This window comes from Heptranchias perlo, chromosome 29 (genome assembly GCF_035084215.1).
Source record: "Heptranchias perlo isolate sHepPer1 chromosome 29, sHepPer1.hap1, whole genome shotgun sequence".
NCBI lineage: Eukaryota > Metazoa > Chordata > Chondrichthyes > Hexanchiformes > Hexanchidae > Heptranchias > Heptranchias perlo.
The window spans coordinates 37,924,407-37,951,436 of record NC_090353.1 but is presented as its reverse complement, the minus strand read 5'-3'; the positions used below and the strand labels follow the sequence as shown (position 1 = coordinate 37,951,436).

Below are 27,030 nucleotides of genomic sequence, written 5' to 3'. Positions count from 1 at the left end.
AGGGTTGTGAGGCTGTGGAATGAACTCCTGGAATCAGTGATTGAAGCAGATTTAAGAATAGGTTGGATGGATGGTTAAAGGACAAGGGAATAAAGGGACACAGGAACAGGGTGAGCACATGGAGACTGCTCGTATGGAGGGTAAACAGCACAGACTAGTTGGGCCGAATGGCCTGTTTCCCATTACTCCCCTCCTGTCTGACAGACTTTGTGCATGTTTACAGCAAACTTTCTCCCTTATAAGGGACACAAATTTCCATTTTCAAAATTCCAAATTGATGAAATTGGGGAAAATCAGAATCTCCTAAATTTAATTGAGCCAAAAGATTTTGGATTATTTTCAGTTTTGCGATTGATTTGATGGCTGATGTCTTTCATGAACCGGCCAGGATTGAAAGTATTTTCTCTGCTTACAGTTATACAATCAGCTCATTTTTTTCAGGTCCAGCACAGAATCAGATGCTCCGCACCGACACACCGGTCCTTGAGTGTGACGTGTAGGTGGTAGTCCGAAGAAGTTCCTGGGACGTTTTCCCAGACAGGTCTCTGCCCTTGTGTTTGCCGCAGCAAACCACTTGTTTTACCTTGGATCTAAACTCATCAGAAATGTAATAGTAAATGAAAGGGTCAATGCAGCTGCTGGAACTGCTGAGAACCAGGCCGACCATATAATAAATATAGAGGTCACTGTCGTTTGTGAGGTAATACTCAAAGTGGTGCATTAATAGGATTATATTGCTGGGAGTGAAACACACGACAAATACCAGCAGGATTAGAACCGTGACCTTTGCAGCTCGCGCATACCTCCTTTCATTAAGTATTAAAGTTCTGATTACAGACCCATAACAGAATATAGTAACACAACATGGAATTAGAAACCCCAAAAGAACCAGACACATAAAGTAATAGAAGAAATATCCAGTCTGTTTTTCCAGTGATAACACGTCATGACACGTGGTGATATTTAGATCCTGGACCGTGTACAGCTGCGGCACAAAGAGAAACGGTAACACGGAGAGGACAGCAATCACCCAAATCACACAACAGGCACAAACGGCAAACGTATTGTCCCTGAAGCGTCTAGAGATAAATGGATGGACCAGAGCGAAGTATCTGTCGATGCTGATGAAGGTGAGGAGCAGGATGGAGCAGTACATGTTCCCGTAGAAGAAGGCGGTCATTGTCCGACACAGACCCTCACCAAAGAGCCAGTCGTTGCCCAGAAGGTGGTAGGAGATCTTGAAAGGCAGCATCAGGATCAGAAGGAGGTCTGTGGTCGCCAGGTTAATCAGGAAGATGGTGGACGGTAATTTCCTGATTTTTGTAGTCATTATCCAGAGACCCAGTCCATTGGCTGGGAACCCAATGGCAAACACGAGGATACAAAAAGCTGGGATGGTAGCTGTGGTTACTGGACCAGTCAGGTGGGCTCTGGCTCTCTTCCCCACAGTATAGAAAGTCTCATTGGAGCCATTCACTCTTTGCTTTACACTATTGAATGATCTCATGATATCAGCCACACTTGGCATTTGACCCTTTGCTGTGCTGTCCTTTTGTGAGTTGTCACTGGGAAAAAGATCATATTCTAAACAAGACAATAGAAAGAAAAAAGGAAAGAATCATAGACTGATACAGCACAGAAGGAGGCCATTCTGCCCATCGTGCCTGTGCTGGCTCTTTGAAAGAGCTATCCAATTAGTCCCACTCCTCTCCTTCCCCATAGTCCTGTAAATTTTTCCCTTCAAGTATTTATCCAATTCCCTTTTGAAAGTTATTATTGAATCTGTTTCCACCGCCCTTTCAGGCAGCGCATTCCAGATCATCACAACTCACTGTACAAAGTTTTTCCTCATGTCGCCTCTGCTTCTTTTGCCGATCACCTTTTTGGTGAGGATTTTAAATTTACCCTCTCTGGTAACTGTCTCACCAACCTGTGGAAATAATTTTTCCCAATTTGCCTTATTAAATCATCTTATAATTTTGAACATTGCTATCACATCGTCTCCTTATCGTCTCCTTACCTTCCTTGTTCTAATGGAAAGTTTATCGAGGCTCTCCTCGTAACTAAAGGCTTGATGTTCGTTCCCAGTCTTTGTTCATGCCCACTCAACCTTTCGAATCTTTTTTCTGTATATGTGTATGTGTTATCAATATAAGTATACACACACAGATCACACACACAGATCACACATACAGATCACACACACATAGAAACATAGAAAATAGGAGCAGGAGTAGGCCATTCGGCCCTTCGAGCCTGCTCCGCCATTCAATATGATCATGGCTGATCCTCTATCTCAATACCATATTCCCGCTCTCTCTCCATTCCCCTTCATGCCTTTTGTGTCTAGAAATCTATCGAGCTCCTTCTTAAATATATTCAGTGACTTGGCCTCCACAGCCTTCTGTGGTAGAGAATTCCACAGGTTCACCACCCTCTGAGTGAAGAAATTTCTCCTCATCTCGGTTCTAAATGTCCGACCCCGTATCCTGAGATGGTGACCCCTCGTTCTGGACCCCCCAGCCAGGGGAAACATCCTCCCTGCATCCAGTCTGTCAAGCCCTGTCAGAATGTTATATGTTTCAATGAGATCCCCTCTCATTCTTCTAAACTCGAGTGAATACAGGCCGAGTCGACCCAATCTCTCCTCATACGACAGTCCTGCCATCCCAGGAATCAGTCTGGTGAACCTTCGCTGCACTCCCTCTATGACAAATATTTCCTTTCTTAGGTAAGGAGACCAAAACTGCACACAATACTCCAGGTGTGGTCTCACCAAGGCCCTGTATAACTGCAGTAAGACATTCTTGTACTCAAATCCTCTTGCAATGAAGGCCAACATACCATTCGCCTTCCTAACTGCTTGCTGCACCTGCATGTTTGCTTTCAGTGACTGGTGTACAAGGACACCCAGGTCCCTTTGTACATCAACATTTCCCAGATCACACACACAGATCACACACACAGATCATGCATACAGATCACACATATAGATATAGTCATAGAATCAAAGAATCATAGAGCGGTTACAGCACGGAAGGAGGCCACTCAGCCCATCGAGTCCGTGCCGACTCTCTGCAAGAGCAATCCAGCTAGTCCCACTCCCCCTCTCTTTCCCTGTAGCCCAGCAAATTTTTTCCTTTCAAGTACTTATCCAGTTCCCTTTTGAAGGCCATGATTGAATCTGCCTCCACCACCCCCTCGGGCAGTGCATTCCAGATCATAACCACTCGCTGTGTAAAAAGGTTTTTCCTCATGTCACCTTTGGTTCTTTTGCCAATCACCTTAAATCTATGTCCTCTGGTCCTTGACCCTTCCGCCAATGGGAACAGTTTCTCTCTATCTACTCTGTCTAGACCCTTCATGATTTTGAACACCTCGATCAAATCTCCTCTCAACCTTCTCTGTTCCAAGGAGAACAACCCCAGCTTCTCCAGTCTATCCACGTAACTAAAATCCCTCATCCCTGGAATCATTCTAGTAAATCTCTTCTGCACCTTCACATCTTTCCTGAAGTGTGGTGCCCAGAACTGGACACAATACTCCAGTTATAGCCGAACCAGTGTTTTATAAAGGTTCACTCTGGATTGAATTCCATTTGCCACTTTTCTGCCCACCTGACCAGTCCATTGATATCTTCCTGCAGTCTACAGCTTTCCTCCTCACTATCAACTACACAGCCGATTTTTTATCATCTGCAAACTTCTTGATCAAGCCCCCTACATTCAAGTCCAAATCATTAATATATACCGCAAAAAGCAAGGGACCCAGTACTGAGCCCTGTGAAACCCCACTGGAAACAGCCTTCCAGTCACAAAAACACCCATCAACCATTACCCTTTGCTTCCTGCCACTGAGCCAATTCTGGATCCAACTTGCCACTTTCCCTTGGATCCCATGGGCTTTTACTTTTTTGACCAGTCTGCCATGTGGGACTTTGTCAAAAGCCTTGTTACAATCCATGTAGACAACATCAAATGCGTTACCCTCATCGACCCTCCTTGTTACCTGCTCAAAAAATTCAATCAAGTTAGTCAGACACGACCTCCCCTTAACAAAGGGAAGAGCAATAAATGCTGGCCTTGCCTCTACGCTCCTTGACATTCAGGGGGGTCTAGATTTGGCAGCCCCTCCCTTTTTCTTTGTGGGAACATGTTTACTCTGAACCCCTTGAATCTCCCCCTTGAATGCCTCCCACTGCTCTGACACTGATTTACCTTCAAGTAGCTGTTTCCAGTTCACTTTTGTTAAATCACTTCTCAGCTTAGTAAAATTGGCCTTTCCCCAATTAAGAACTTTTACTCCTGTTCTATCTTTGTCCTTTTCCATAACTATGCTAAATCTAACTGAATTATGATCACAACCACCAAAATGCTCTCCCACTGATACTCCTTCCACCTGCCCAGCTTCATTCCCTAAAACTAAATCCAGAACTGCCCCCCCTCTTTTTGAGCTTTCTAGGTACTGGCTAAAAAAGCTCTCCTGAATGCAATTTAAGAATTCTGCACCCTCTGTACCTTTTACATTGATTGTATCCCAGTTAATATTCGGGTAGTTGAAATCCCCGACTATTACTGCCCTATTGCTTTTGCACTTCTCAGAAGAGAAGTTATAAAGATAACATACACATACGCACAGCAATATCTCATCTGGTGATGGTTAGTGATATGGTAAACACAGGGAAAAACTTCCCCTGATCACTATCTCTAGGAAAATTGTGAAGTGCAATTTTCGAACACTTTTACACTATCGCTAGGAATAGTGAACATCGAACTTCTTCCTAGTGTGTTCACTGTGTCACCAGCACATAACAACCAGAGGGAATGTCCCCTTCAGTGTCTCAGAAAGATTCTGGAAAATTTATACAAAACAGAGTTTCACAATTTCCAGTCAAATGACAGGAAGGGAAGCTGCTGTAACCACAACTTCCTGCAGGTCCAGCTGCCCCAGCTTGTTTGGATTTCTCTGTAAACTCAAACCCCACAATCCAGGCTTGCTGTTTGTGGCATGTCACATTTTAGATTAGAACCTAACCCTTACATTCCCAGTCCTATTCCGGGATTTTAATCAAGTGATTTTGGAGTGTTGGAGTATTGGCAGCTTGATTCAACCCAAACTCAGTTCATTGAAAGTAGCCCCGATACGACCTGCTTAAAACCTGGGGCTCACTCCAACTTCCAGCTCAACAGCAGGATGTGTCCATGGGTCAGCACCAAGATAGGATTCATCCCAAAGTTGTCTTTGAAAGAGAACTTAATCCCCTTTCCAGCACCACCCCAAGGAAAGCTCTTTCCAGTCCAATTGCACGAGTCAAGTTACTGAAGGTCCTTCATATAATTAACATCTAATTCTGTTTTCACTGCTGTCCTCGATGTGGAGTGAGTAATTTCACACACTTGTGGAATTCTGGCCACTACACAGAAGAGATGCAACAAAGAGGCAGATCTGTGGAACATTCCCACGGCTTCTCATTAGGTAACTGTGTTCAGGAGTGTGATGCTCAGACCACAGTCCTTTCACTTCTGGTTCCTGCATTCAGATCTAGACCTCACATATGGGATAAAGGTCTCCTCTCCTCTGATAAGAATGAGATGGCACAGTGGGGTAGTTGCTCCAGTCAGGGGCTAGTCAGGCAGTGCAGTATATCCACCATTAGTGAATTTACAGGTCAGCTCTATTCACGAGTGAGAGCGAGCTCCCAGCCCAGGCTAGGCCTCGTCTCTCAGTATCTCCTAAAGAGCTGCTTACAAAGGGTTATGGGTAAATATAAAGGGATTCAGCCACTTAAAGGTAAGTGGCACACATGGGAACAAAATGTTGGTGGCTGCTGCAAAGGCTGATAATATTTTTAAAGTCTCAGGTTAACAAAAATGCCTGAAAATAATTGCGGAGGCTGGAAATGGAGTCTGAGGCTGAGTGATGGGGCACCTATAGCCTCCTGTTTGATGGCTGGTGCCGAATGAGTGAGTCAATGATGAGAGTCAATGGTGCCTGTCACACCCGCGAACCCCATCATTGGACTGTCACACCCGGGAACCCCACCATTGGACTGTCACACCCGCGAACCCCATCATTGGACTGTCACACCCGGGAACCCCATCATTGGACTGTCACACCCGGGAACCCCACCATTGGACTGTCACACCCGTGAACCCCACCATTGGACTGTCACACCCGGGAGCCCCATCATTGGACTGTCACACCCAGGAACCACACCATTGGACTGTCACACCCGGGAGCCCCACCATTGGACTGTCACACCCGGGAGCCCCATCATTGGACTGTCACACCCGGGAACCACACCATTGGACTGTCACACCCAGGAACCACACCATTGGACTGTCACACCCGGGAGCCCCACCATTGGACTGTCACACCCAGGAACCACACCATTGGACTGTCACACCCGGGAACCCCATCATTGGACTGTCACACCTGGGAACCCCATCATTGGACTGTCACACCTGGGAACCCCACCATTGGACTGTCACACCCGGGAGCCCCACCATTGGACTGTCACACCCGGGAGCCCCATCATTGGACTGTCACACCCGGGAGCCCCATCATTGGACTGTCACACCCAGGAACCACACCATTGGACTGTCACACCCGGGAGCCCCATCATTGGACTGTCACACCCAGGAACCCCATCATTGGACTGCACTACTGAAGGGTTGAAAGGAGAAGCAAACACCTGCCAAGATGCTGCCAAATCTCGTTGCATTGGCGCAGCTCCCCAGCAACAATCATTGGGGAAACTGTCTTCATGGAGTCAACAGAAAGGCAAGTGCAGAACTGGAAACATTTGCAGGGTTATGGGTAAAGAGCAGGGGAGCGGGACTGATTGGGCAGTTAGTTCAAAGAGCCGGCAGAGGTACGATGGGCCGAACTCAGACGGCAGTTTCAGGCTTTCTTTCCTCTCCCACTGTCCTGCTCCTCCCTCATTCCATCGTGTAATATTTTCAAAAACTCTCCCCCGGGCTGATACCCTCTTACTGTCATTCACAGCACCGTGTCCAGCCTTCTAACCACTTCAAAGTGCTGCTGTCCTGTCACTCTGCCCTTATCGAGCTCCACTGCCTCCTCTCATTCAAATAAATTGACTTTAATATCCTGTCGTTGCCTTTAAATCCCTTCTTGGCCTCACTCTCCACTCCTTCAACAGCCTCTTCCAGTCGTACATCAGCATCCTCCCCCACACTCCACATTCCTCAGACGCCAATGGTAGCGATGCTGTTTCTGACACTTCACCGTACTCTCAGAATATACCACACTGTACCCTCTAAATACACCGTACCGTACCCTCTAAATACACCGTACCCTCTAAATACACCGTACCCTCTAAATTCACCGTACCCTCTAAATACACCGTACCCTCTAAATACACCGTACCCTCTAAATTCACCGTACCCTCTAAATACACCGTACCCTCTAAATTCACCGTACCCTCTAAATACACCGTACTCTCTAAATACACCGTACTCTCAGAATATACCACACTGTACCCTCTAAATACACCGTACCCTCTAAATACACCGTACCCTCTAAATACACCATACTCTCAGAATATACCACACTGTACCCTCTAAATACACCACACCCTCTAAATACACCACACCCTCTAAATACACCGTACCCTCTGAATACACCATACTCTCAGAATATACCACATCCCCTGAATACACCGCACCCTCTAAATACACCGTACCCTCTAAATACTCCATACTCTCAGAATATACCACACTGTACCCTCTAAATACACCACACCCTCTAAATACACCGTACCCTCTAAATACACCGTACCCTCTAAATACACCGTACCCTCTAAATACACCGTACCCTCTAAATACACCGTACTCTCTGAATACACCGTACCCTCTAAATACACCGTACCCTCTAAATACACCGTACGCTCAGAATATACCACATCCCCTGAATATACCACATCCCCTGAATACACGTACCCTCTAAATACACCGTACCCTCTAAATACACCGTACTCTCTGAATACACCGCACACTCTGAATACACCGTACTCTCTGAATACACCGCACACTCTGAATACACCGCACTCTCTGAATACACCGTACTCTCTGAATACACTGTACTCTCTAAATACACCGCACTCTCTGAATACACCGCACTCTCTGAATACACCGTACCCTCTAAATACACCGTACCCTCTAAATACACCGTACCCTCTCAATATACCATGCGCTCAGAATATACCACATCCCCTGAATATACCACATCCCCTGAATACACGTACCCTCTAAATACACCGCACTCTCTGAATACACCGCACTCTCTGAATACACCGCACCCTCTGAATACACCGTACTCTCTAAATACACCGTACCCTCTAAATACACCGCACTCTCTAAATACACCGCACTCTCTAAATACACCGCACTCTCTAAATACACCGCACTCTCTGAATACACCGTACCCTCTAAATACACCGTACCCTCTAAATATACCGTACTCTCTGAATACACCGCACTCTCTGAATACACCGCACTCTCTGAATACACCGTACCCTCTAAATACACCGTACTCTCTGAATACACCGCACTCTCTGAATACACCGCACACTCTGAATACACCGCACTCTCTGAATACACCGCACTCTCTGAATACACCGTACTCTCTAAATACACCGCACTCTCTGAATATAGCATACTCTCTGGAGCCCCCTCTATAAATCCCTTGGCTCGGGCCTCCCTTCCTGATTTCAAAAGTTTCCTAAAAAGCTATCCTTTTGTCTGTGTTTTCACCTTCCCCCTTTCCCTCTCCACCACCTCCCATCCCCCCTGTGTCTACTCTTTTTCCTCTGCCATGCAAAGCATTCTGAGAGGAGCTCTATAGAAATTGCAGTTTTTGTGTGAGACACATTTACTCAGAATGAAAGCACATTTCAGGCACTCTGTCCATCAGCTTGTACTCAGACTCTCCGAGTTTCCCAGGACATAGGAAGCATCAACAACAAAACCCCACAAACTCCGCTGTTCTATTTCTGACCTATTATTGTAAAAGGGAAAAGTCTCACCGTCATAGTCTGGAGTAGCTGCCCGACACCAGAAGGTTGAAAGTGTCAGTAGCAGAGCTGGTACCAGCAAATTACAATTCATCTCGACGCACTCTCCCTGCAAGTTGCAAACACACAGAGTTTCTGATTGTGAGCAGCTTCCTCGGCTGGACAGTGACTTCTCACACAGCACATTGATATCGATGTTTTTCCACTGAGATCATAGCCTGTGTAAACATCACAGGTCAATTTGATGACGTTAATCAATTGGGTCCTGGGTTCCTGAGAGTATTTTAATAAATTAGAGCGCACCACAAAAAAAACAGGACTCAAGCTGTAAACATTCTTTCTAAAATATGCCCTATAATTGAAATATTGGAGAAAGATTTCTACTCTCCCTCCCTCTGTCCCATTTAATAGAAAGAATTACAAAGAATGTACAGCACAGAAACAGGCCATTCAGCCCATCAGGCCCATGCCTGTGTTTATGCTCCGTGTCAGCGTATCTTAAATTCCGCTTGGAGCACAGGAGTCCACCTGCACCTTACGAAGAGCAGAGCTCGAAGCACAGGTCAAATCATCGTGTGATAAATATTCCTCACATCTTACGCCTGCTCCACAACCCATAGGAATTCCTGGAGGGCAGAAAAAGCAGGGATTCGGTGGAACCCCAAATGCACAATTTATTCTGCCCCAGATGGAGGAATTTGGGGGTTTTGAACTGTGGGTCTCAGCAAACCTACAAACAGATATTGGGGACCAATTGAAACAAAAACAGGATTTCCAGCATTTGAAGTTTATTTTCTTTTTATTTGTATTGGGAAGAATTTCTTTACTCAAAGAATGAGGAATATTTGGAACAATCTCCCTGGGGGGGGGCGTTGGAGAGGGGAATGTATGAGCAGTTCAAAATGCAGCTAAGTGCTAGAATGGGGGTGCGATCACTGCCCTCAGAACACAGACAGTCTGTATTTCTGTTTACATTTGACATCACTTTCTAACATTGTATTCTGTAAACCAAACTAAGATTAGCTGGGAGAGGAGATTCAACAAAAGGAATCCAAGTACAGCAGAAAGCACAGAATGAGAAAAGGCCATTTGGCCCAAAAGGCCAGTTCTATTCATGAGCTGTGCACCATGATCCCCATCGTGGGCTCTACCCCACCCACTGAATCCTGAGGGAAAGTTCTGCATAAATAACCTCTGATCCCCAAAGGGAATCAATCAAAACCCGAGAATATTCACTCATCTTCACACCTGCACTATTCAACCATGGCCTCCTCCCCTCCAGCCAACATCCCCCATCCCATAGCTCTCAGACCATTTTGTCCGGTGTCGGTTTGTACTGCCCTTGTAACCTCCAGCCCTGTTCCCAACCAGATATTTATCCAGTTAATCATCTGAGACTCATCTGTTTTCCACATTCTCACTACTCTGTGATAAACAACGCTCAGATTGTTGGATCTGTTCTCTAATTGCTCACTGACCATTGGATCAGAGACTAACAGGACATTTTTCAAAGCAAATTGCAAACTTCCGCCCATTAGGAGTGATTTGAGAAAATTCCTTTCATCTTTTCTGTTGATCAATGATGAAGCTGTGAATTTGGCTCCGAGTTTCCTCAGTTATTGAGGCTCTCAGTCTTTTTCCTTTTTCCACCAATTTTCTCACTGCTCCCTCCTCCCATAATGCTGACTGACTCTTGTTGGAGGAAAATCTATATATAATTGAACAAACTGTTTATTTCATATCACAGGTATGATGGTGTTAATTCAATTAAGGAAAGCAAACACTTTGACTCTTTCAGTTGATGAAACCAGCAATTCATCTCCTGTGACTATTTTTGTTCTGCGGTATTGCTCGAATATCTTATCCCTTTACACAAATTTCCTGTGCTCTGTCCTTTATATTTGTATGTGCAGCTGGTTCTCAGAAATGGACACTTGTGTGTCATGTACACAAGTTAAAAATACAATTCCTTAGTACCGTAATCTCCCACAGTGTCATCCATGGGTCACACGCTGACCTCTGAGTCAGAAGGTCGTGGTTCAAGTCCCACTCCAGAGACTTGAGCACAAAATCCAGGTTGACTCTCCTAGGGCAGTACTGAGGGAGTGCTGCAGTGTCGGAGGGTCAGTACTGAGGGAGCGCTGCACTGTCAGAGGGTCAGTACTGAGGGAGCGCCGCACTGTCGGAGGGTCAGTACTGAGGGAGCGCTGCACTGTCGGAGGGTCAGTACTGAGGGAGTGCTGCACTGTCGGAGGGTCAGTACTGAGGGAGCGCTGCACTGTCGGAGGGTCAGTACTGAGGGAGCACTGCACTGTCGGAGGGTCAGTACTGAGGGAGCGCTGCACTGTCGGAGGGTCAGTACTGAGGGAGTGCTGCACTGTCGGAGGGTCAGTACTGAGGGAGCACTGCACTGTCAGAGGGTCAGTACTGAGGGAGCGCTGCACTGTCGGAGGGTCAGTACTGAGGGAGCGCTGCACTGTCGGAGGGTCAGTACTGAGGGAGCGCTGCACTGTCGGAGGGTCAGTACTGAGGGAGCGCTGCACTGTCGGAGGGGCAGTACTGAGGGAGCGCTGCACTGTCGGAGGGTCAGTACTGAGGGAGCGCTGCACTGTCGGAGGGTCAGTACTGAGGGAGCGCTGCACTGTGGGAGGGACAGTACTGAGGGAGCGCTGCACTGTCAGAGATGCTGTCTTTTGGATGAGACGTTAAACCGAGGTCCCGTCCGCCCCCTCGGGTGGACGTTAAGAAGAAAAACTGGAATGTTCTCCCAGTGTCTTGGCCAATATTTATCCCTCAATCAACAAACAGATGATCTGATCAGTATCACATTGCTGTTTGTGGGATCTTGCTGTGCACAATTTGGCTGCTGTATTTCCTACATTATAACAGTGACCACACTTCAAAAGTACTTCATTGGCTGTAAAGCACTCTGGGATGTCCCGAGGGTGTGAAAGGCACGATAGAAATGCAAATCTTTCTTTTCCTAGATACAAAAAAAAGCATTTGATCAAATGGAGTTCCGACTTTGAGGGCAATGCACCAGCTGATGATGTTGCTGAGGTCGAGTTCCCAGCCTGCTCTGTATCTGCCCCTCGACAGACACGGGCAATAAAACCTCTCCAGCATTTCGGTCTCCTGCTATTTCCATTGGTGCCAGAGACCGTGGTTATCAGAACATTGGCCAATGGGCAACTAACAAGGAATTCAAGTCACTGTTCGAGAGGTAAAACCTCACCATGTGCAGGCGGAGCTACACTGCTTTCTCACTGATTTCTCACTGATTTCTCACTGCTTTCTCACTGCTTTCTCGGTCTGGGGCTAGGGCCTGTGCCAAGCAACGTAGATACTTCTGAATAAAAAATTATTTTACCAAGACTGAGGTTATATGTTAAAAACTCCTCTTTTAAATGGACCAATCCCAGCTGCAAGTGTATAAGAATAGAAGATACTCTAAACCTACAGCTCATATTCAAAACTAATTGTCCCACAATCACGCAGGGATTCAGCAGGCGTGCAGTTAATGGGAGAGTCAGCACTCTTAGAGTGTCTTTTTTCCCGTGTCCTATATCCTTTCCAAGAACCCCTTTCTGTCTATCACTGGGGCCCCCCTCAACGTTCTAGACTGACAGATTTCATAATTTATTTTTAATTGCAAGCAGATTCACATCTTTGATGCCTTTGACTCTGCTCAGGATGGAGAATTATTCTCCACCTGGACCATTTACATGAAGTCTGTACTAGAATAGATTGATGTCCATTGCGACCATCCATGAGTACAATAAGTAGCCTTAACATCCTGTCCAATGCAATTGTTCCTGTTTAAATACAACCTCCCCAATTTGTTGGGCCAATTCTTAGAATAATAGAAAGTTACAGCACAGAAGGAGGCCATTCGGCCCTTTGTGTCTGTGTCGGCTGAAAAAAAGCCACCAGCCTATCCCACTTTCCAGCTCTTGGTCCGTAGCCCTGTGGGTTTCAGCACTTCAGGTGCACGTCCAAGTTTTAAATGAGTTGAGGGTTTCTGCCTCTCCCACCCTTTCAGGCAGTGAGTTCCAGACCCCCACCACCCTCTGGCTGAAAAAATTTCTCCTCAGTTCCATCTACCAATTACTTTAATCCATGCCCCCTGGTCACTGACCCCTCTGTGAAGGGAAATAGGTCCTCCCTATTCACTCTATCTCGGCCCTTCATAATTTTATACACCTCAATTAAATCTCCCCTCAGCCTCCTCTGTTCCAAAGAAAACAACCCCAGCCTATCCAATCTTTCCTCATAGCTAATATTCTCCAGTCCTGGCAACATCCTCGTAAATCTCCTCTGCACCCTCTCTAGTGCAATCACATCCTTCCTGTAATGTGGTGACCAGAACTGTACACAGTACTCAAGCTGTGGCCTAATCAGTGTTTTATACAGTTCCAGCATAACCTCTCTGCTCTTATATTCAATGCCTCGGCTAATAAAGGAAAGTATCCTGTATGCCTTTTTAACCACCTTATCTACCTGTCCTGCTACCTTCAGGGATCTGTGGACATGCACTCCAAGGTCCCTCACTTCCTCTACACCTCTCTGTATCCTCCCATTTATTGTGTATTCCCTTGCCTTGTTTGCCCTCCCCAAATGCATTACCTCACACTTCTCTGGATTAAATTCCATTTGCCACTTTTCTGCCCACTGACCAGTCCATTGATATCTTCCTGCAGTCTACAGCTTTCCTCCTCACTATCAACCACACGGCCAATTTTTGTATCATCTGCAAACTTCTTGATCAAGCCCCCTACATTCATGCCCAAATCATTAATCTATATCACAAAAAGCAAGGGACCGAGTACTGAGCCCTGCGGAACCCCACTGGAAACAGCCTTCCAGTCACAAAAACACCCGTCAACCATTACCCTTTGCTTCCTGCCACTGAGCCAATTCTGGATCTAACTTGCCACTCTCCCTTGGATCCCATGGGCTTTTACTTTTTTGACCAGTCTGCCATGTGGGACCTTGTCAAAAGCCTTGCTAAAATCCATGTAGACTACATCAAACGCGTTACCCTCATCGACCCTCCTTGTTACCTGCTCAAAAAATTCAATCAAGTTAGTCAGACACAACCTTCCCTTAACAAATCCATGCAGACTGTCCTTGATAAAATGACGATTTATCCTGTCCCTCAGAATCAATTCCAATAATGCGCCCACCACCGAGGTTAGACTGACTGGCCTGTAATTACTCAGTCTATCTCTTTCTCCCTTTTTAAACAGCGGTACAACATTAGCAGTCCTCCAATCCTCCGGTACAATGCCTGTAGCCAGGGAGCATTGGAAAATTGTCCACACATAGGAACAGGAGGAGGCCATTCAGCCCCTCGTGCCGGCTCCGCCATTTGATAAGATCATGGCTGATCTGTGATCTAACTCCATATACCTGCCTTTGGCCCATATCCCTTAATACCTTTGGTTGCCAAAAAGCTATCTATCTCAGATTGAAGGGACATCTGTTACTTCTCCCAGATCTAAATAAACTGATCGTCCAATTCACCTCTGGTATAATCCTGACAGCCCCCAATTCTCGTAGAATGGTGCCTGATGAGACAGGGCTCTTGCTATCTTTTGCCATTTTAAGAGAGATTGACACCAGGTCATACTCACCATTATAATACGGATTGAACCTTGAAGCTGCCTCCAGATGTTTCCAACACTCTTGTTCCACTCTGGAGATTTGGTGTTGACTCTGCAGAGGTTTCCTCCGATCTTCAACCCCAAGTTACGGCAGCCAATTGGGAGAGAGAGCTTCCAATGGAATTTCCAGAGCCAGTCTCGGGGTAAAATGCTCTCTGGGCACAGTAGCATAGTGGTTATGTAACTGGACTAGTAATCCTAGAGGCCTGGACTAATAATCTGGAGTCATGAGTTCAAATCCCATCATGGCAGCTGGGGAATTTAAATTCAATTAATTAAATAAAATCTGGAATTAAAATACCAGTATCAGTAATGGTAGCCATGAAACTACCGGATTGTCATAAAAACCCATCTGGTTCACTAATGCCCTTTAGGGAAGGAAACCTGCCGTCCTCACCCGGTCTGGCCTATATGTGACTCCAGACCCACAGCAATGTGGTTGATTCTTAACCACCCTCTGAAATGGTCTAGCAAGCCACTCAGTTGTAAAATCTCGCTAAAAAAAGTCATAATAAGAATAAAACCAGACGGACCACTAGGCACCGGACACGACAAAGGCAAACCAAGCCCAGTCGACCCTGCAAAGTCCTCCTCACTAACGTCTGGGGACTTGTGCCAAAATTGGGAGAGCTGTCCCACAGACTAGTCAAGCAACAGCCTGACATAGCCATACTCACAGAATCATACCTTTCAGCCAACGTCCCAGACTCTTCCATCACCATCCCTGGGTATGTCCTGTCCCACCAGCAGGACAGACCCACCAGAGGTGGCGGTACAGTGATATACAGTCAGGAGGGAGTGGCCCTGGGAGTTCTCAACATTGACTCTGGGCCCCATGAAATCTCATGGCATCAGGTCAAACATGGGCAAGGAAACCTCCTGCTGATTACCACCTACTGCCCTCCCTCAGCTGATGAATCAGTCCTCCTCCATGCTGATCACCACTTGGAGGAAGCACTGAGGGTAGCAAGGGCACAGAATGTACTCTGGGTGGGGGACTTCAATGTCCATCACCAAGAGTAGCTCGGTAGCACCACTACTGACCGAGCTGGCCGAGTCCTGAAGAACATAACTGCCAGACTGGGCCTGCGGCAGGTGGTGAGCGAACCAACACAAGGGAAAAACTTACTTGATCTCGTCCTCACCAATCTACCTGTCACAAATGCATCTGTCCATGACAGTATTGGTAGGAGTGACCACCGCACAGTCCTCGTGGAGACGAAGTCCCATCTTCACACTGAGGACACAGTCCAACGTGTTGTGTGGCACTACCACCGTGCTAAATGGGATAGATTCAGAACAGATCTAGCAGCTCAAAACTGGGCATCCATGAGGCGCTGTGGGCCATCAGCAGCAGCAGAATTGTATTCCAGCACAATCTGTAACCTCATGGCCCTGCATATTCCTACAAGAGCAGGTCAGAGGCTGGGTATTCTGTGGCAAGTGACTCACCTCCAGACTCCCCAAAGCTTTTCCACCGTCTACTAGGCACAAGTCAGGAGTGTGATGGAATACTCTCCACTTGCCTGGATGAGTGCAGCTCCAACAATACTCAAGAAGCTCGACACCATCCAGGACAAAGCAGCCCGCTTGATTGGCACCCCATCCACCACCCTAAACATTCACTCCCTTCACCACCGGCGCACAGTGGCTGCAGTGTGTACCATCCACAGGATGCACTGCAGCAACTCGCCAAGGCTTCTTCGACAGCACCTCCCAAACCCGCAACCTCTACCACCTAGAAGGACAAGAGCAGCAGGGACATGGGAACAACACCACCTGCATGTTCCTCTCCAAGTCACACACCATCCCGACTTGGAAATATATCGCCGTTCCTTCATCGTCACTGGGTCAAAATCCTGGAACTCCCTTCCTAACAGCACTGTGGGAGAACCGTCACCACACGGACTGCAGCGGTTCAAGAAGGCGGCTCACCACCACCTTCTCAAGAGCAATTGGGGATGGGCAAAAATGCTGGCCTCGCCAGCGACGCCCACATCCCATGAACGAATAAAAAAAACCATCAGGCACAGCATGGGTTAAAGCCAGAGAACAGCTACTCTTACGTTGCACTAACGTGTTCCCTCAGTCGCAACTTGAGACCAGTGCAACATTTATCCATTTGCCTTTCTAACTTTGGGGCTTTCCGGGTCAGATTATCACCCTATGCCAGACGGTACTGCAGGAGGGATAGGCTCATATCTTGGGCCCAGTCCACTGGAAACTGGGCTGAAATTGCCCAACCTCATTCCATTTAACACCCTTACAGTTGGTCAACAGAGGAAACTTTCACTCATCACCATGGCTGGACTTGAACCCAGGTCCTGGAGATGGAATGCATTAACTAACGCATGGCGCAGCCCAGGCTCCCACCTTTATTGGTATTTGATTAAAGGATCAATAGATCCTGCACTGTTTACTGTGCCAGTAATACTGGAGACTAAACCTGGCTCACTTGTTGGGGGGAGATGTGGGGAATCCTCTGCCCCTTCTATAAATTCTAGACTTGTCTATAGGACAAATCAAATTTTCCTGCCTATGATATTAAAAGAGATAAAGGTCATAACCAGGATAAGCTTTGTCTCTAACCCTGTTTGCCACATCTTGGGGCTCCCACTGGAGATTCTCTTGAACCAAGTGACCTCACTCATTAACTTCTTTGTTTCCTACAACTCAAAATTAGCAAAACTGAATCCACCCCCCTGGACTGGACCGAAGTGCCTCTTGCTGTGACTCCACCAACCTTCCATCCTTAAGCTGAGTATACAACCACATATCTGGTCCATCATCAAAACCGCTACCTTCCACTCCTGGACCATTTCCCACCTCTAGTTCTACCTATTGCTGAAATCCCCAACATGGTGACCTCACCTCGAGAATCGATCTCTCTAATGTTCTCCTAACTGACCTCCCGTCACAAACTCCAGCTAATCCATCGCTCTGAGATCTGCAGATAGTCTGTATACCTGCCGCCCTCATCCTCGTCCACTTACATTGGCTCTGTCTGTCCCAGGATTCATATCTTTATTTTTAAACCCCTCTAAAACCTAGCTCAACCTGTTTACAGACTGACCTTTTTACAGGTGAGCGATAATTTTCTGAGTTTGCATTTCAGGTGCAGGGTTTTGTCCACTGGGATCTATATTGATATCTACATCAATATCTACATCAATATCTATATCTATATACATCGATACCTATATCTACATCTATACCTATATCTACATCAATATCTATATCAATATCTATTCTATATCTACATCGATACCTATATCAATATCAATATCTATATCAATATCTATTCTATATCAATATCTATATCAATATCTATTCTATATCTATATCTATATCTATATTGGACACAGATTTCAAAGGGCTGCACTGGATTTACATCCATTGATTTTAATGGACATTAAATTCACGAGACCCACTGACTTCCATTTCTAAATTCCCGCACTGTGGGCCGAACTCTGCTCTGGGAGCGTGAATGTGTTTTGGCCCAGAATTTGCTGTAGCAGGGCGATGAATGGCCTCTGCTGTCAGTCAGACTTGCCCTTTGCCTGTTTAATCTCGATGATATTTTGGGTGGCAAGTTGCTGAAAGTTCGAGCTGATAACGGGGCAGCGAGAGAAACAGGGCATCTGGGACCAGAGTGAACAGGGTATCTCCTTAACCGAGGAGATTGACGGATTGGGTCATTAACAGCGCAAGGACTGAGAAGGAAGTGTAAATTAGAGCGGGTGAATTTAATGACAAATCAGGTACAGAAAGAGAAATAAAGAGAGGGGAAGAAAGATTGGATTAAGAGAGAGAGAAAAAAGAAAGGAAAAGTAAAAGAAAAATGTAATTTAATTTTTTTTTAAATCTCCAACTACAATTAAAATCTGAAGGAATGAGACTCCACTCTTACAGTAGTTAATTTCCTGTGCCAGAGGGATTGACTGTGGCAATAATTCACACTTATCGAGTCATTAAAAGGTAACTTAGACGTGAAATGACTTGCGTTAACTTTCTGTGGTGAGTTTGTTCATATCCACCGTGCAAATACAGGAACTTCACACCGTTCAATAGATTTCAATAGTGAGGCAGACGCGAGCTGTCATTGTCGCAAAGCTAACGGTGGAGTGGTGTGTCTCGGACAGCAACTTTTGGATTTCAGTGTTTAACCGCACATCTGCCCCTCGCCTGAGGTTGCTGTAGCCTTTGCGCATAAATAATGGGGACTGCCGTTAGCCTGACCGTTATTTTGATCGCAAATTCTGGGCCAATGTTTATTCTATAAAATGTATTCTCAATGCCTGAGCTGGAGAGGAGTAAATCGGCCTGGGATCCAGCTCCTGACATAGTGTCAGGTGACCGATCCTGGACAGGAGGGGAGTGCAATTGGTCTTTGCCAGTAACACAAAATGGGCTCATTGTGAATCGGCAGCTCATTTTACACTGGACCCGACTGACTTCAATGGAAAGGATAACTGGGTGTGTTAGAAAACAGGCCACAGATTTACTACGAGCCTGTTTCACGCTGCTGGTAAAGACCAATTTCACCTTCTATTTGTGTGAATGTCAGGTGAGGACAAGATCGAATTCAGTTGAAATATTACACTCCGTCCCAAGGCCAAATCTCCTGACTAGGTTCACACATGGTCACTCGGGCAAGGTTGTGGAGAGGACATGGTGCCCGTGGAACCCGCACCCCAGGGAGAGTCAGCACCCGGGGAAATGTACCCCAGGGAGAGATAATGCCCGGGGAACTGAACCCCAGTGAGAGTCAGTGCCCAGGGAACTGTACCCCAGTGAGAGTCAGCACCCGGGGAAATGTATCCCAGGGAGAGCCAATGCCCGGGGAACTGTACCCCAGTGAGAGTCAGTGCCCAGGGAACTGTACCCCAGTGAGAGTCAGTGCCCAGGGAACTGTACCCCAGGGAGAGTCAGTGTCTGGGAACTGTACCCCAGTGAAAGTCAGTGTCTGGGAACTGTACCCCAGGGAGAGTCAGTGTCTGGGAACTGTACCCCAGGGAGAGTCATTGCCCGGGGAACTGTATGCCAGGGAGAGTCATTGCCCGGGGAACTGTACCCCAGTGAGAGTCATTGCCCGGGGAACTGTATGCCAGGGAGAGTCATTGCCCGGGGAACTGTACCCCAGTGAGAGTCAGTGTCCGGGAACTGTACCCCAGTGAGAGTCTGTGTCCGGGAACTGTACCCCAGTGAGACTAAGCACCCGGGGAACTGTATCCCAGGGAGAGCCAATGCCCAGAGAATTGTACCCCAGGGAGAGTCAGCGCCCAGGGAACTGTACCCCAGGGAGAGTCATGGCCCGGGGAACTGTACCCCAGGGAGAGTCATTGCCCGGGGAACTGTACCCCAGTGAGAGTCAGCGCCCAGGGAACTGTACCCCAGGGAGAGCCAATGCCCGGGGAACTGTACCCCAGGGAGAGTCATTGCCTGGGGAACTGTACCCCAGGGAGAGTCAGCGCCCAGGGAACTGTACCCCAGGGAGAGTCAATGCCTGGGGAACTGTACCCCAGGGAGAGTCAATGCCCGGGGAACTGTACCCCAGGGAGAGTCAGCGCCCAGGGAACTGTACCCCAGGGAGAGTCAGCGCCCAGGGAACTGTACCCCAGGGAGAGTCAATGCCTGGGGAACTGTACCCCAGGGAGAGTCATTGCCCGGCGAACTGTACCCCAGGGAGAGTCATTGCCCGGGGAACTGTACCCCAGGGAGAGTCAATGCCCGGGGAACTGTACCCCAGGGAGAGTCAATGCCCGGGGAACTGTACCCCAGGGAGAGTCAATGCCCGGCGAACTGTACCCCAGGGAGAGTCAATGCCCGGGGAACTGCAGCCCAGGGAGAATTAACACCTTCAGGAGAGGAGGTGAGAAAATTGGAAGCAAAAGGAAAGAACATGACTAAAATGAAATGTTGCTCCGAAACGTGTTCTACTGAGCTTTGTTTTAATATTTTCTGAGCAGAGACAGAAATCCTGCGAGTGTGAGCCTGGCAGCATTGATTGGCGCTGCTTGGCACCAGTTGCTCGCCCTGGAACTGATGGAGATTAGAGACTGGCACATGTCAGTCCTTCCATTCAAAATCGGGCAAGGGAATTTCGTACAAACATATTAAGTGCTCATCTACTAATATCTGCAGTGTTAGTTCAGTGCCATGGATTAAGTTCTGTCTTTGCAGCAAGTTCCATTTATCTCCTAAACAGATCTCATTTGAAACAATTATTTTAATGATAAACTTTAAAATATGGAAGTTACTTGTGGATTTTGACAGCTTTAAAAGGAAGGGTTTTTATTTATCATGTTACGTTATCAGAATTCATGCTTACTTTTGTATCTGAGATAATATAACAATATCATATCTCTCTCACACACATTTCCTGCTCTGGATTCAAATACTGTTTCTTTTTCCATCTTTTTGACCGATCTCAAAAGTTAAAATGTACTTTTCGATGTGCCAGAGAGGACAGTACAAAATTCATCTGAACCGAGCACGGGACACAGATCACAAACTGAGAATCGAAGTAGTGACAGCAACCATCACGTGACTGAATAGGACATGATGTGGGACTAACCAATACTATAAACCGATACTACAAACCAATACCGTAAACCAATACCGTAAACCAATATTACAAATCAATACTATAAACCGATACGGCAAACCGATACCACAAACCAATACTACAAACCAATATTACAAACCGATACCACAAACCAATATTACAAACTGATACTGCAAACCAATACTACAAACTGATACCGCAAACCAATACTACAAAGCAATATTACAAACCAATACTACAAACCAATACTACAAACCAATACCACCAACTAATACTACAAACCGATACCGCAAACCAATACTACAAACCAATATTACAAACTGATACCACAAACCAAAACTACAAACCAATACCCCAAACCAATACTACAAACCAATATTACAAACTGATACCACAAACCAAAACTACAAACCAATACCCCAAACCAATACTACAAACCAATATTACAAACTGATACCACAAACCAAAACTACAAACCAATACTACAAACCAATATTACAAACCAATATTACAAACTGATACCACAAACCAATACTACAAACCAATATTACAAACCGATACCGCAAACCAATACTACAAACCAATATTACAAACTGATACCACAAACCAAAACTACAAACCAATACCCCAAACCAATACTACAAACCAATAATACAAACCGATACCACAAACCAATAATACAAACCGATACCACAAACCAATACTACAAACCGATACCGCAAACCAATACTACAAACCAATATTACAAACTGATACCACAAACCAAAACTACAAACCAATATTACAAACCAATACTACAAACCAATAATACAAACCGATACCACAAACCAATAATACAAACCAATACTACAAACCAATACTACAAACCAATACCACCAACCAATACTACAAACCGATACCCCAAACCAATACTACAAACCAATAATACAAACCAATACTACAAACCAATAATACAAACCGATACCACAAACCAATAATACAAACCAATACTACAAACCTATACCACAAACCAATATTACAAACTGATACCACAAGCCAATACTACAAACTGATACCACAAACCAATACCACAAACCAATATTACAAACTGATACCACAAACCAATACTACAAACTGATACCACAAACCAATACCACAAACCAATATTACAAACTGATACCACAAACCAATACTACAAACCAATACCACAAACCAATACCACAAACCAATATTACAAACTGATACCACAAACCAATACTACAAACTGATACCACAAACCAATACCACAAACCAATATTACAAACTGATACCACAAACCAATACTACAAACCAATACCACAAACCAATACCACAAACCGATACCACAAACCAATACTACAAACCAATACCACAAACCAATACCACAAACCAATACTACAAACCAATACTACAAACCAATATTACAAACCGATACCCCAAACCAATAATACAAACTGATACCACAAACTAATACTACAAACCGAAAGCGCAAACCAATACTACAAACCGATACCCCATACCAATACCATTAACCAATACCCCAAACCAATTCTACAAACCTGTAGGGAGAAAGATGAGGGGAATCACGGGGACAAATACAGCGAATGCTATAAGATGGTCGGGATGTAAAGAGGGAGAAATGAGCCGTGCTGGAGAAGCCAAATGCAGCAGGAGGAAATTCTTCCAGGTTATAACAGCAAGAGGGTGTTGAAAGGAGAATTCAGAACCCTTAAGGGTGTAAACAGGGTTTGAGCTACAAATCAACTAAAATTAGTGAACGTAATAAATGATTAACTTCTGGAAATATTCAGCAGTGTTCCTCCCGTCATAGGAAATTTTAAAAACTACATTTAATGATTTTGACATCGCTACAGAGACATCCTGGACAAGCTGAGAAGGCTCAAAACCAATGATTATCGGAGGATGGGTGACGATGGAAAGGGACAAAATCTGCAAAGTGCTGGCAGTCATCACGGGGGAGAGGGGTCACTGAATACAGAGGTCACACTAAGTGAAACCGAGCCAGCTTGGTACTTATTTTCAAGAAAAGTGATCAAACAAACCTGGGTAATTAGCCTTACATCTGTAAGTGTGAAATAAAGGAATTGATGATTAGAAATAAAGTTGATGGGGAGCTGGACGACATTAATCTGGTAAGTGGAAGCTGACCTGGTTCCAGTTGGGAAACATCCCGTCCGACTAACCTGCTTGATTTTTTTGAGGAAATGGCAACCCAAGTGAACATGGGAAAGGTCAGTGATACAACACTATCCTTCCATAAAACCTTCCTTAATGTTCCACATGAAAGGCTGCTACACAGCTTAAGACTGTGGGTATCTTAGGTAAAAACTGGAGGTGGTTAAGGAACTGGATGAAAGAGATGAATCAGTGGGTGCTAGTTAGGGGAATGATGTCGGCTGGACTACAGACAAACTAAGTACAGTGTCCAAAGGGACTGGTGCTGGGGAGCTGTACTGAGTGGAGAATTCAACGGTCTTGCTATCCAATAGTGACAGGGCCGACACTGATCCAGTAGTGACAGGGCAAACTCTTCATCCAATAGTACAGGGCTACCTCATGGTACAGTAGTGACAGGGCCATCACATGATCCAGTAGTGACAGGGCCACCTCATGCTCCAGTAGTGACAGGGCCATCCCCTGATCCAGTAGTGACAGGGCCACCTCATGCTCCAGTAGTGACAGGGCCATTCCCCAATCCAGTAGTGACAGGGCCATCCCCTGATCCAGTAGTGACAGCACCAAGCATACCTAAAAATGAGGTGCCAACCTGGTGAAGCTACAACTCAGGACTACATGCATGCTAAACAGCGGAAGCAACATGCTATAGACAGAGCTAAGCGATTCCACAACCAATGGATCAGATCAAAGCTTTGCAGTCCTGCCACATCCAGTCGTGAATAGTGCTAGACAATTAAACCACTAACGGGAGGAGGAGGCTCCATGAACATGAATTTTGGTAGATCGAATCGGACCAGGACCTACTCCGTTAATGGTAGGGCGTTGGGGAGAGTTATAGAACAGGTTCATAGCTCCTTGAAAGTGGAGTCACAGGTGGATAGGGTGGTGAAGAAGGCATTCAGCATGCTTGGTTTCATTGGTCAGAACATTGAATACAGGAGTTGGGATGTCTTATTGAAGTTGTACAAGACATTAGTAAGGCCACACTTGGAATACTGTGTACAGTTCTGGTCACCCTATTATAGAAAGGATATTATTAAACTAGAAAGAGTGCAGAAAAGATTTACTAGGATGCTACCGGGACTTGATGGTTTGACTTATAGGGAGAGGTTGGATAGACTGAGACTTTTTTCCCTGGAGAGTAGGAGGTTTAGGGGTGATCTTATAGAAGTCTATAAAATAATGAGGGGCATAGATAAGGTAGATAGTCAAAATCTTTTCCCAAAGGTAGGGGAGTCTATAACGAGGGGGCATAGATTTAAGGTGAGAGGGGAGAGATACAAAAGGGTCCAGAGGGGCAATTTTTTCACTCAAAGGGTGGTGAGTGTCTGGAACGAGCTGCCAGAGGCAGTAGTAGAGGCGGGTACAATTTTGTCTTTTAAAAAGCATTTGGACAGTTACATGGGTAAGATGGGTATAGAGGGATATGGGCCAAGTGCAGGCAATTGGGACTAGCTTAGTGGTATAAACTGGGCGACATGGACATGTTGGGCCGAAGGGCCTGTTTCCATGTTGTAAACGTCTATGATTCTATGATTCTATCCCCATCCTCAATGATGGCGGAGTCCAGCACGAGAATGCAAAGGACAAGGCTGAAGCGTTTGCAACCATCTTCAGCCAGAAGTGCCGAGTGGATGATCCCTCTCGGCCTCCTCCCGATATCTCCACCATCACAGAAGCCAGTCTTCAGCCAATTCGATTCACTCCATGTGATATCAAGAAACGGCTGAGTGCACCGGATACATCAAAGGCTATGGTTCCCGACAACATCCTGGCTGTCGTGCTGAAGACTTGTGCTCCAGAACTAGCTGCGCCTCTAGCCAAGCTGTTCCAGTACAGCTACAACACTGGCATCTACCCGACAATGTGGAAAATTGCCCAGGTATGTCCTGTCCACAAAAAGCAGGACAAATCCAATCCGGCCAATTACCGCCCCATCAGTCTACTCTCAATCATCAGCAAAGTGATGGAAGGTGTCGTCGACAGTGCTATCAAGCGGCACTTACTCACCAATAACCTGCTCACCGATGCTCAGTTTGGGTTCCGCCAGGACCACTCGGCTCCAGACCTCATTACAGCCTTGGTCCAAACATGGACAAAAGAGCTGAATTCCAGAGGTGAGGAGAGAGTGACTGCCCTTGACATCAAGGCAGCATTTGACCGAGTGTGGCACATGGAATTTTTTTTTATTCGTTCATGGGATGTGGGCGTCGCTGGCGAGGCCGGCATTTATTGCCCATCCCTAATTGCCCTTGAGAAGGTGGTGGTGAGCCGCCTTCTTGAACCGCTGCAGTCCGTGTGGTGAAGGTTCTCCCACAGTGCTGTTAGGAAGGGAGTTCCAGGATTTTTACCCAGCGACGATGAAGGAACGGCGATATATTTCCAAGTCGGGATGGCGTGTGACTTGGAGGGGAACGTGCAGGTGGTGTAGTTCCCATGTACCTGCTGCTCTTGTCCTTCTAGGTGGTAGAGGCTGCGGGTTTGGGAGGTGCTGTCGAAGAAGCCTTGGCGAGTTGCTGCAGTGCATCCTGTGGATGGTACACACTGCAGCCACTGTGCGCCGGTGGTGAAGGGAGTGAATGTTTAGGGTGGTGGATGGGGTGCCAATCAAGCGGGCTGCTTTGTCCTGGATGGTGTTGAGCTTCTTGAGTGTTGTTGGAGCTGCACTCATCCAAGCAAGTGGAGAGTATTCCATCACACTCCTGACTTGTGCCTTGTAGATGGTGGGAAGGCTTTGGGGAGTCAGGAGGTGAGTCACTCGCTGCAGAATACCCAGCCTCTGACCTGCTCCTGTAGCCACAGTATTTATATGGCTGGTCCAGTTAAGTTTCTGGTCAATGGTGACCCCAGGATGTTGATGGTGGGGGATTCGGCGATGGTAATGCCGTTGAATGTCAAGGGGAGGTGGTTAGACTCTCTCTTGTTAGAGATGGTCATTGCCTGGCATTTGTCTGGCGCGAATGTTACTTGCCACTTATGAGTCCAAGCCTGGATGTTGTCCAGGTCTTGCTGCATGCGGGCTCGGACTGCTTCATTATCTGAGGGATTGCAAATGGAACTGAACACTGTGCAATCATCAGCGAACATCCCCATTTCTGACCTTATGATGGAGGGAAGGTCATTGATGAAGTAGCTGAAGATGGTTGGGCCGAGGACACTGCCCTGAGGAACTCCTGCAGCAATGCCCTGGGGCTGAGATGATTGGCCTCCAACGACCATTACCATCTTCCTTTGTGCTAGGTATGACTCCAGCCACTGGAGAGTTTTCCCCCTGATTCCCATTGACTTCAATTTTACTAGGGCTCCTTGGTGCCACACTCGGTCAAATGCTGCCTTGATGTCAAGGGCAGTCACTCTCACCTCACCTCTGCAATTCAGCTCTTTTGTCCACGTTTGGACCAAGGCTGTAATGAGGTCTGGAGCAGAGTGGTCCTGGCGGAACCCAAACTGAGCATCGGTGAGCAGGTTATTGGTGAGTAAGTGCCGCTTGATAGCACTGTCGACGACACCTTCCATCACTTTGCTGATGATTGAGAGTAGACTGATGGGGCGGTAATTGGCCG

At 46.4% G+C, this 27,030-nt stretch overlaps 1 protein-coding gene across 1 annotated transcript in view; it reads right to left on the bottom strand.

Annotated features, from left to right (window-relative positions):
- The window catches only part of LOC137299662 (proteinase-activated receptor 3-like), a 17,229-nt gene extending 409 nt beyond the window's left edge, over positions 1–16,820 (bottom strand). The window contains exons 1-4 of the mRNA XM_067968593.1: positions 16,770–16,820; positions 14,674–14,955; positions 9,050–9,255; positions 1–1,584 (exon numbers count right to left, since the gene is read on the bottom strand). The exon at positions 1–1,584 is cut by the window's left edge and continues 409 nt beyond it. Of these exons, the coding sequence (XP_067824694.1) occupies positions 455–1,584; positions 9,050–9,131 (1,212 nt within the window). The 5' untranslated portion in view covers positions 9,132–9,255; positions 14,674–14,955; positions 16,770–16,820 and the 3' untranslated portion in view covers positions 1–454. The remainder of the gene's footprint in view (positions 1,585–9,049; positions 9,256–14,673; positions 14,956–16,769) is intronic.
- Between the last annotated feature and the right edge of the window lie 10,210 nt (positions 16,821–27,030).